General features: G+C 38.0%; 1 protein-coding gene across 1 annotated transcript in view; it reads right to left on the bottom strand.

The window, feature by feature from the left end:
- The window catches only part of MEGF9 (multiple EGF-like-domains 9), an 81327-nt gene that overhangs the window by 18594 nt on the left and 51902 nt on the right, over nucleotides 1-10831 (bottom strand). Inside the window, exon 3 of the mRNA XM_010848428.1 lies at nucleotides 1500-1639. Within this exon, the coding sequence (XP_010846730.1) occupies nucleotides 1500-1639 (140 nt within the window). The remainder of the gene's footprint in view (nucleotides 1-1499; nucleotides 1640-10831) is intronic.

Genomic DNA, 10831 nt, shown 5'->3' with positions numbered 1-10831 from the left:
ATCATTCCCTCCAAAGAAATCCCAGGGCTGATCTCCTTCAGAATGGACTGGTTGGATCTCCTTGCAGTCCAAGGGACTCGCAAGAGTCTTCTCCAACACCACAGTTCAAAAGCATCAATTCTTCGGCTCTCAGCCTTCTTCACAGTCCAACTCTCACATCCATACATGACCACAGGAAAAACCATAGCCTTGACTAGACGAACCTTTGTTGGCAAAGTAATGTCTCTGCTTTTCAATACGCTATCTAGGTTGGCAATAACTTTCCTTCCAAGGAGTAAGCGTCTTTTAATTTCATGGCTGCAATCACTATCTGCAGTGATTTTGGAGCCCCCAAAAATAAAGTCTGACACTGTTTCCACTGTTTCCCCATCTATTTACCTCTGTTAGGCAGATGTAGTGAGAGGGTCACCCCAATTCAGTCAGAAGTTGAGATAGGTTGAGGATAAACGGCAATTTTAGTATGAGGCAGTTCACCTATGGCTCATCACTACTTCTTGGTCACAGCCTTCTAAGGCTTTTGATTGAGAACCCAGCAGGTGTCTCCTCAGCCATGAAAGACTGCAATAGATCTAGAATGTGAATAATGGATGTGAGCCTAAATCCCACAGAATCTACCTTTTGAATCTGGCAATGTCTTCAGACAGATGGCCATATGTTGTTGCAGGCCCTTTCTTTCTAAAAAGATTTTGTCTCCTAAGCACCATAAGACTGAGAAATTTCTTTCTACCTTTTGGGCCAGCCTTCCATCTCCTGCACAGTCATTTAACGTCCTGTGGGAAAACTGGCCTTGTGTTTAGGGCTCCTCTAGTTTCCAATTCAGAGAAGGCGATGGCACCCCACCCCAGTACTCTTGCCTGGAAAATCCCATGGACGGAGGAGCCTGGTGGGCTGCAGTCCATGGGGTGGTGAAGAGTCAGACACAACTGAGCGACTTCACTTTCAATTTTCACTTTCATGCATTGGAGAAGGAAATGGCAACCCACTCCAGTGTTCTTGCCTGGAGAATCCCAGGGACAGGGGAGCCTGGTGGGCTGCCGTCTATGGGGTCACACAGAGTCGGACACGACTGAAGCGACTTAGCGGCAGCAGCAACAGTTTCCAATTCATAATGGAAGCCCCAAATAACTGCCAAAAGTTCTTCTTGTATCTTTCCTCAAGAAGAATCCTTTTACTTGGACCAAGCCCACTCCTTAGTCTGTGCCCAGAATCGGCAAATGTCCCTTGGAAGGAAAGTGGCTGGTGAGCATCAACTTACTTAGGAAGAGTTCTACCCTTTCTGGAATTTTAGTTCATATAGTTTTCATTGCTTCCATGGATTGCCAACCAATATGATTTTTGAAATTTATATGAAGAAGTTTGGCTTGCTATGACCTATTACATCCTACGTAGAAGAGAAAGATCCTTACAAACTCTTTGGGAAGAATTAACTCAGAGAAGAAGGACTTCAAAATGAAAAGAACAATGGACTAATTACATAAAAAGGTAAGGAAAGTGTGTACCTGTGAGGGCATCACAACTGGCAGACCGATTATTGCACTGGCAGGGCAAGCAGCCGTTCTCATTAAAGTCATAATATCCATCTTGGCATCTATCACATGAAGAACCGGTGACACCCACTTTGCACTGACATTTCCCAGAGCTGCAGATAAAAGCAAAGACAATGAACAAAATAAATCAGTTTGAAGGTTTTGTTGCCTAACATCTCATCATAGATGATCTTAATGCAGAAATAGTGTCAGCTAGATTCTAGTTGCTATACATACTGAGTGATTTTTATTTTGAATTATAAGTTGAGCAACTTCATGACTATTAATTCAATTAGCATGCTAATAACACTAATCATTTCTGACAATTTAATCCTCTGTACTTGGATAGTTTAGAATAAATGATAAAGGAACCATGGAGAGTTCAAGTGCCTGGTCCTCCAACATCTTTGTTTACGCACAGCACTGGGTACAGCACTGGCACTGCTGCTGCACCTCGTCCCCAGATCATCCACAGCTGCCTGGCACCCAAACTGCCCGATCTGAAGAGGAGAAGAAAACCACCCAGGTCTCACTCAGTCTAGCTTTTGGTTGAAAAATATAAAAACAAGAACTCTAATGAATGTGCTAGAAACTCAATATGATTTTCTACTTTAGGCCAGTGCTGTATTAACACAATTCTGGCAATTAACCGGAATTCCCAACTAAGTGAATATGACTGTAATGAGGACCTCTATTCATTTCTGTATTAAACCCAAATAAACATGCTTGATTGTCAACTCCAAAAAAAGGACTAAAAATCTAAAGTAAGAAAACTATTTTATTTAGTGTTCCGTTTCTTCTTATTAACCTGTTTTCTTTTCTTAGATGTGCATTACATCAGTGATATCACCTCTTTCCAATCAGCGAAACTAAAACTTTTGTTTCACTTTTCAACTCTTCTCTCTCGACTCCATGCTCTTCCAGTCTCTCATGCAAATTCAATATACCACCAGTTTTGGTCAGATTTTCTTCCAAATTATCTCTTGTTATTTATTCTATAGTCATCTCTCTTACAATATCTTTCCTCTTCTTCAACTCTTAAAAATTCTCCTATGTTCAGGTTCATCTTTTCCCATGACTTCTCCCTGAGTGGTCAGCAGAGATCTTTTGGCCTCCTGACAGAACATTCTCTATACTGTACACTTTATTCCTAATTATGGATTTTGCTACATTCTTTCATACATGTAACTCTAGTTAGACTGTTAAAGGCCTAAAGCAAAGGCCATATCATGCAGCCTTTTTTCAAGTTATCTTCAAGATGTAGAGTCGAACATAACTGGGCAATGAACACTTTCAAGCCAAGCATGAGCAGAGGAATAGTGTGCTATAACAGTCTTCATCATACTTGTTACTTGGTAGGTTTGCAGAGTTCAGGGACACTATCCTAGCCATCTTGCTGTCTTCAGAGTCTAGTATAGTACCTTGCTTGTTGCAGACCATTAATATATGCTTGATAAATAAATGCTCAATACACAAACTGAGTTTTAGAGTTAAGCACTGGGAGGGAAAAAGAAAAATGAAAGGCTGCACTAATGACCAGGACTCTCAAAACAGCTAAAGTACTTTTCCCTTTTTTCCAACAGTGTGACTCTTCTATACACACTCATTCTGGACATCAAATTTTTAGAATTCAATCAGTAGAGTTCCGGCACCAGTCATATTGGACGGGAGCCAATATAATGTAGAACTGCATCTCAATATAATTATTTTAGAGACTCAGCTCCTAATAATGAGCCCCTAGTACTCTTGCCTGGAAAATCCCATGGACGGAGGAGCCTGGTGGGCTGCAGTCCATGGGGTCGCTAAGAGCAGACACGACTGAGCGACTTCCCTTTCACTTTTCACTTTCATGCATTGGAGAAGGAAATGGCAACCCACTCCAGTGTTCTTGCCTGGAGAATCCCAGGGACGGGGGAGCCTGGCAGGCTGCCGTCTATGGGGTCGCACAGAGTCGGACACGACTGAAGCGACTTAGCAGCAGCAGCAGCATGGGGATGTTCATTCTACTTCAGGAGCCTAAGCTAAAATTGTTAATACTTACACAGCTCTTACACGTATCAGTTAAAGTAATCCCCTACTGCTTCCCATACTCCTATTCCTGTAATAAAAATAGAAGTTCTAAATTTGAGCATTATTGGAACTTTGGGTCAAAATTTGCAGAATGGGACTAAAGTAACTTTCAGCTGTGTGGATTCTACTTGTAGTATACAAACCTAAGATTTTCTTTTTTTTTTTAATTCAGATGTGCCTCTCTGTTTATCAGCATGCCCTGGGCTAAATAACGAGGCTTTTGTCTTCTATCCTAAAAAAACTATTTTGAGCAGTTATAGTTGAAATTCACTTCTCTCTCCCACTTAACTCATGGTTCTTTGCAATATCCCAGGGTGTGCCAAAAAGGAGCAGAAAAATAGTTCTACATGGTATATTTTTAGGGCTTTACTCAAAGCCAGTCAAGAAAGGAAAGAAACCCATGCTTATGTAAATAATAAATACTTAACATATCTTAAAGCCTTATATCCTGAGAAGTTACCTATCAAACTCTGTATTTCTACCTTAAAGCTGCTTAATATATTGGGTTATGCAATTTCTTGACTAACAAATTTACAGAAAATGTAAAACGGAAACATCTGAAAGAAGTGGTGATGATGATAAAAACAGTAAGTAATCATTTATTTTGGGCCTATGTCAATAAATACATATTCTTTCTAATCTTCAAAGGAACTCTACAAGGTGGCAGTCATAACCCTCATTTTACTACTGAGGGAATTCAAAGGGTTAAAGTTACTGTCCACACCTAATAAAGGCAGGTTTATTTATACGAAGGCAGACTTTCCCACTATGCTACCTACCCTCCCTCAGTTTAACTCTAAATTTGTATAATAAATTTGCCTGCCAAATAATCTGATATCCACTTGGGTATCAAGCTTTATTCTGTAGATTCCAAGCACCACAATTCACCATTTATTTAGGTTCTTGACCTCAGTGAGCTGTTTCTGCCTTGCCCAGAATAAACCCAGTCTCTCTTCTCATTGCCAGTAAGTTTCAGATCTCCCTTAAATCTGAGAGTTTTTTCTGCTTGAAGACACTGCAGCCTAGCAAAGTCCCAAGGTTCTCAGAGACACAACCCAGATTTTGATGTATTTGTTGTTATTTAGTCACTCAGTTGTATCCGACTCTTTGTGACCCCATGGACTATAGCATATCATTCCCGCTCTTCACTATCTCCCGAAATCTGCTCCAACTTATGCCCATTGCATCAGTGACACCACCAACCACCCATCCTCTGTCGCCCCCTCTCCTCTTTCCCTCAGTCTATCCCAGCATCAGGGTCTTTCCCAAGGAGTCAGCTCTTTGCATCAGGTGGCCAAAGTATTGGAGCTTCAGCTTCAGCATCAGTCCTTCAATGAATATTCAGGGTTGACTTCCTTTAGGGTTAACTTGAATCTCCCTGCTGTCCAAGGGACTCTCAAGAGCCTTCTCCAGCACCACAGTTGAAAAGCATCAATTTTTTGGTGCTCAGCCTTCTTTATGGTCCAACTTTCACATCCACACATGACTACTGGAAAAACCATAGCTTTGACTACACAGACTTTGTCAGAAAAGTAATGTCTCTGCTTTGCAATACACTATCTAGGTTTGTCATAGCTTTTCTTCCAAGGAGCAAGCATCTTTTAATATGGCTGCAGCCTGCGTCCACAGTGATTTTAGTTAATCTTAATTGAAGTCTGCATCGATCAGACTAGAGAAGATGATTTTTAAAACTGTAATAGAAATTTACATTTCTAAGCATGTCTCTCAAGTAACTCTGCAAAAGAGAAAACAACTGGGAAAAAAAAAAACCCTACCTACATACATATACACAGTCTTACATAAAAATACCCTGAGGTACTTAAAGATCTAGCAAAGTAAACCTGTATTCATCAAATATGAAGTTCAGGATTATCTTATGACTCAACAAGAAGGAACCAGTCAACTGCTAAGTCTCACTATACTATCAGAAAATTATGAAGGCTATAATGTACCTTTTGGAGACTGGCTAATAATACTTCATTAGCCAGTTTCTAAGCCTTTAAAAATGTTAATCAAAATATGTTTGCTCCCCATTTCTCTATAGATATTAGATTATTTGGTAAAGAGAAGGATAAACAGCTACTTAAGGACAGTGTCTGCTCAATTCACCATCTATAAGAAAAAGGTATTACCTTGGAATACCCAATCCCCTAATAATATCTCATAAGCATAATATAGCCAATGCTCCCAAAGTAGTCGCTATTCCTATAAGTGAACTTTCCCTTCATAATTCTGCTCTAGGCACTCAGAAGACTGATTTAAGCAGGCATCTTTCTCCCTGGAGAATATGCTCCTCAGTTCTTGATTTTTTCTTTTTAAAGTGACTTGATGAATCTTGATAAGGCAATTGACTAGTCTAGATACCATGCATCACTTTTCTAGGGTAGATTTTAAAACAAGAGAGGAGGTGCTTTTTTCTCTCTCTCTTTTTAAAAAAATACAGGCTGAAGTAGGGAGATGTGGTCGTGAGCCTGCAACCAGCAGTGCCTGCCCACCATGTTCCTCATGGCCCACGGCCAACTTCTGCACATATAAGAATTAAATCACTCAGCAAATATAAGGCTTTCCCTGTATGACTTCTTTTATAGAAGAAAGCCTTTACAACACCCCCTTTCATGGTCTCCCTCTGTTAAAGACTGTTGAATGCTTTTTGAAGCAAAGGTCAATGATATAAATGCAATGAAATTTCAAAAAAAGAAAAAGCCAAAAAAAAAGTCCTGTTAATAGACCACTTATGCTTATCCACAGATTTAAAATGAAGGAAGCAGACTCACATCTTCATATCTGGAGAATAAGGGCACAGAACTGGATTTTGAAAAGTTAGAAATCTATACTGCTGACATCAACTAACCAAGAATTTAAGACGGAATTTCCTCATCTGGCATCACTTTTTATAGACATGAGTTACTTGCTAGTAAAGAACTGATTGGGGTTTCTCAAGTGGTGCTAGTTAAAGAACCCGCAGGCCAAAGTAGGAGACGTAAGAGACATGGGTTTAAACCGTGGGTCAGGAAGATCCCCTGGACGAGGAAATGGCAACCCAATCGCCCACTATTCTAGTCTGGAGAATTCCATGGACAGAGGCACCTGGTGAACTACAGTCCACAGGGATGCAGAGAGTCAGACACAACTAAAGTAACTTAGTACCATCGGCACAAAGAGTTAATGAAGTACGGATAGCTATACCAGAAAGGTGAACGTGGAATCATTTATAAAGGAAGCACAAACACTGTGGAACTAAGCTACACTGAGTATAACCAAGTATATACTATGCATCTTAAACTATCCCAGACAGAATGAGCAGATTTTCTTATGGTGTCAGTGCTTAGCATAGATTTTATCACATTCACAGGTGTGAACAACTATTATAAACACTGAAAAAAGTCTCTCTCAAAATGTAAACAAAGAATGTATTTTCTGACATGAAGTGATTCATTTTTCAAAAGAAAATTCAAATATACTATATACTATGTACTATATCATCTCAAGATATAGTACATATTTATGTCACACAAGTACTAGCCAAACTATCATTTTAAGGGTTCTGTTTTGTTTAAGATGAGTGGGTGGAGAATCCTCAGAATTTCCAATATTTTACTAGGGTAGGAAGGGTGGGACACAGGAAGGGAGGTATCAGAGTCTATGGAAAACTCATAGCCTGAGGAGACACAGAGAGCTTGGTTGAAATTCCAGCTCTGCTAGTAACTAGCTACGACTGAGTACTTATTCTGTCTTGGATTCAGTATTCTCATTTGTAAAACGAAGATAATTAGACCAAACTCTGTAGAGTTATTGTGAGGATTAAAGATCACATATGCAGGGTACTTAGCACAGTGTTTGGCACATAATCAATACTTAAAACAATGAAAGAACGATGAAGATGAAGACAATGGGTCCTAAATCTTTAATTTTTTTCTGTGAATTGTGAAGAAAATCAGTTAGAATCTCGAGTAGGCAAAGACAGACAAGTTTGTTTATGTTTAAAATTCTGTTAACAAACCTAGAAAAATGACAAGACTTTATGGGGTAACTACTAGTTTGGAGCCAAAATGTGGCTCGGAAAAGAGAGAACATTATGAACACAGGGTAGAAACAGTTTTTGGAAAGAAAACTTAAAATTGAGAATCAGCAAAATCCTATATTAGGTGGGACCAAAGCCAGAGAGGCCTGATATGCTTCTGTATCAGCCAGCTAAATTGATCTAATTTTTTCTAAATTGCCAAATGTCTTGATGTTTTTTATATTATCAAAAACATGATCTATTTTCTTCCTAAGATTTATAACTTACATGATGGCATACCTTTAGATACCATGTTATCAATTAACAGTCATAGAGTGACTACAGAGATCTGGCTCTAATTAGGGAAAATCAATGTATTCAGAAGCCCTGCTTTTTCTCCTTCCTCCTTTTTCAAACAGCTTACATGTCGGCACTCTGACATGGAAAGAACAAGAAACAGAAACAGATAAACAATTAAGTGTATTAATTTTCTTCTTCTGCCTCTTTCAATAACTAAAAGCAATGTAGTTTAGAAAGAGACTTAAACTGTTAGTCAAAATAGAATCTGAAATTAAGAGGAAATTTCTTACTGTAAGCTCTCCCAATATATTAAAAGTAGTATTAAAAGGCAGCTAGTGAAAGTTTTTCTAACCAGAAAAAGCTTCTACATGGGAAAATAAACAAAATGAAAAGTTAATTAACAATCCTTAATTTCATGTTTGACTCGCGGTTTGTAAAGGTAATGAAAAAACCTTTCTATAAAAGAAACTCAATAATTTGGCAAAAGACAATTTGCATTTAGTGTTCCTCTGTCTTTCTACAATCATGGAAAATACTATTATGCAATGACCAAAGCTTCTTTTCTGGAAGAAAGAAAAAAGATAGCTTTATTGTTGAAAACATTGGGCTATTATGCTAAACATTCCTTATTTTTTTGAGGGCAAATAGTCTAAAATATTTTTAGAGGAAATTCATATTCAGGCAGAAATTCTTAATACTCAAAAAGGGCATTGCCTAAGTGTAAAAATATTTCTGATAGCTGATCTTACCAAAATCAAATTTAAAAGTTTATTTGAAAAGTCAGAAGTAAAACTTAATGGCAAAAAAAATAAAAGTATCATATTTCCAGAGCCACAACTTGGGAAAGCAAACTTAAACTAAGAAAGTTATTTCTTATTTCCTTCATTTTTTTTAAATGGAAGAAATACAGCCATAGGAATTCTCAAACCCACACAATTACTCCATTATTTGATGGAGATTTCTGCATCTCAAAAGCCATTTTGAAAAGAGAAAAAGCATGAAGTCCCAGTGTCATGTTCTTGAAAAGATTATGCTTCTCACATGTGTTAACATTTGTAGTCTTTTGTAACCATTGTAAAAGGTTTGCTTAGTAAAAGGACGATTATTAATACTTAATTTGTGTACATGCTGTGTTCTAAAAATTACTTGTAGTTCTTAGAATTTAGAACTCATTTTCTCACAGAAATGACAGCATAAGTGGTAGTTTAGTTTCCAGATGAGCAAACAAAAACCTGTTTAGCTCAAAATGTTGATATTAACCGTTCTGAGGACCAAGTCCTCTATACCTAACTAAGCCTTTGAGTTCCGAACCCTCTAAGGAGTGCAGTGGTCAGGGGACAATATGAATCTTAACTCCTACTATAGGGTTATAAAGAAAGTGCATAGAGCAATATTTATCTATGCATTACTTAATTTTGTTCTTTTGTTGTTGTTCTTACAATATTATGTTCATTAGCCTCAGTTTTGTCAGTTTCTTGCTGTTTGATTACTGGGCAAGTTAAATTTCCACATCTGAAAAATAATAATCCTTGTTTCAAAAATGGTCTCAGTTTACATATTTAAGTGTCTTCCAAATTTTAGTAGCTCCTTAAATGGTAAAATAATAATATTCTCAATACCCCCAATTGTTAGAAAATAGTAGTATGAATGACTTATTTCTCAAGGTCACACAGCCAGAGGGTAATCAGAATTACAGCCTAAGTTTCCCGCCTACAAACAAAATGCTTTTCTCCTATATTCTAGGTTACTTCTATACACATATGAAAGCAATTTAGAAGGATTTAATGGCTCATCTTCATAGACTTGCAAAACTCCTAGAAGAAGCTTTTTGTGTCGATCTTCTGCTGGCTCGGTCATCAGTCATTTAAATATCTCCAATTGAATGAGACTTTAAAATAATTGCCCAAGAAATGAGATATTGCTTCCAATCTGTCTCAGCATGATTCCAAGACTTGGGGCGCTAGTTTCCTATTTGTATCCAGCACTGTTTGCAAATGCCCGATTTCAGCCAGTTTCCTTGCAAAGCTTTCTTTTACCCCCTAGCTAGTTTATTGTTATAACTTTGGAAAGTACTTCAATTTTCATTCTTAAATTATTAAATTTTTTATTCATTCAAAAGTAGACAAATTTAAAGATGATACAACTGAAAGAACAATACATTCAAAACTTTGATATCTACTAGGGAGACATTTGAAGCCCCTTATGTAGCCCTCCTCAACTGCATCCCCTTCTCTTACCACAGAAGCAATTAAGTTTTAATCATTCTCGAGCTTTTTAAGAGTTTTAACATCTCTATGCGTGTGTGCATGCTAAATCACTTCAGTCGTGTCCGTCTCTCTGTGACCCTGTGGACTGTAGCCCGCCAGGCTCTCTGTCTATGGGATTCTCCAGGCAAGAACACTGGAGTGGGTTGCCGTATCCTCCTCCAGGGGATCTTCCCAACCCAGGGATCGAACCCACATCTCTTATGTCTCCGGTATTGGCAGGTGGGTTCTTTACCACTAGGGCCATCTGGGAAACCCTACCATGTTTATATGTATTACTAAATCATTTATCACATAGTTTTGCCTGCTCTTAAACTTTATTAATAGAAACAATTATGTACTCTCTAATTCACTTTTTTCTTGATCCATAGAATATTATGCTTTGAAATTCATCACAGTAAACTGTTATAGCTATAGTCATTCATTTTTCTCTGCTGTACTGTATTTCATCACATAAATATAATCCTATTTATTTATTCACTCTTCTAAACACATGGGCTGTTTTCATTTGTTATTTTGGATACCAAAGGCTTCTGTGAGCCTTCTTATATGTCCCTTCTGTACACAACAGCATGCATTTCTCTAGGGTACTTACCAAGGAATGGTACTGCAAGGTCACTGAGTTTGTGCATGATCAACTTTACTAGGCAATACCTGTTTTCCAAAAATAA

This window comes from Bison bison, unplaced genomic scaffold, assembly GCF_000754665.1.
Source record: "Bison bison bison isolate TAMUID 2011002044 unplaced genomic scaffold, Bison_UMD1.0 scf7180017864266, whole genome shotgun sequence".
Lineage (NCBI taxonomy): Eukaryota > Metazoa > Chordata > Mammalia > Artiodactyla > Bovidae > Bison > Bison bison.
The sequence above is the reverse complement of the archived record's forward strand: the minus strand, read 5'-3'. Positions and strand labels throughout refer to the sequence as shown.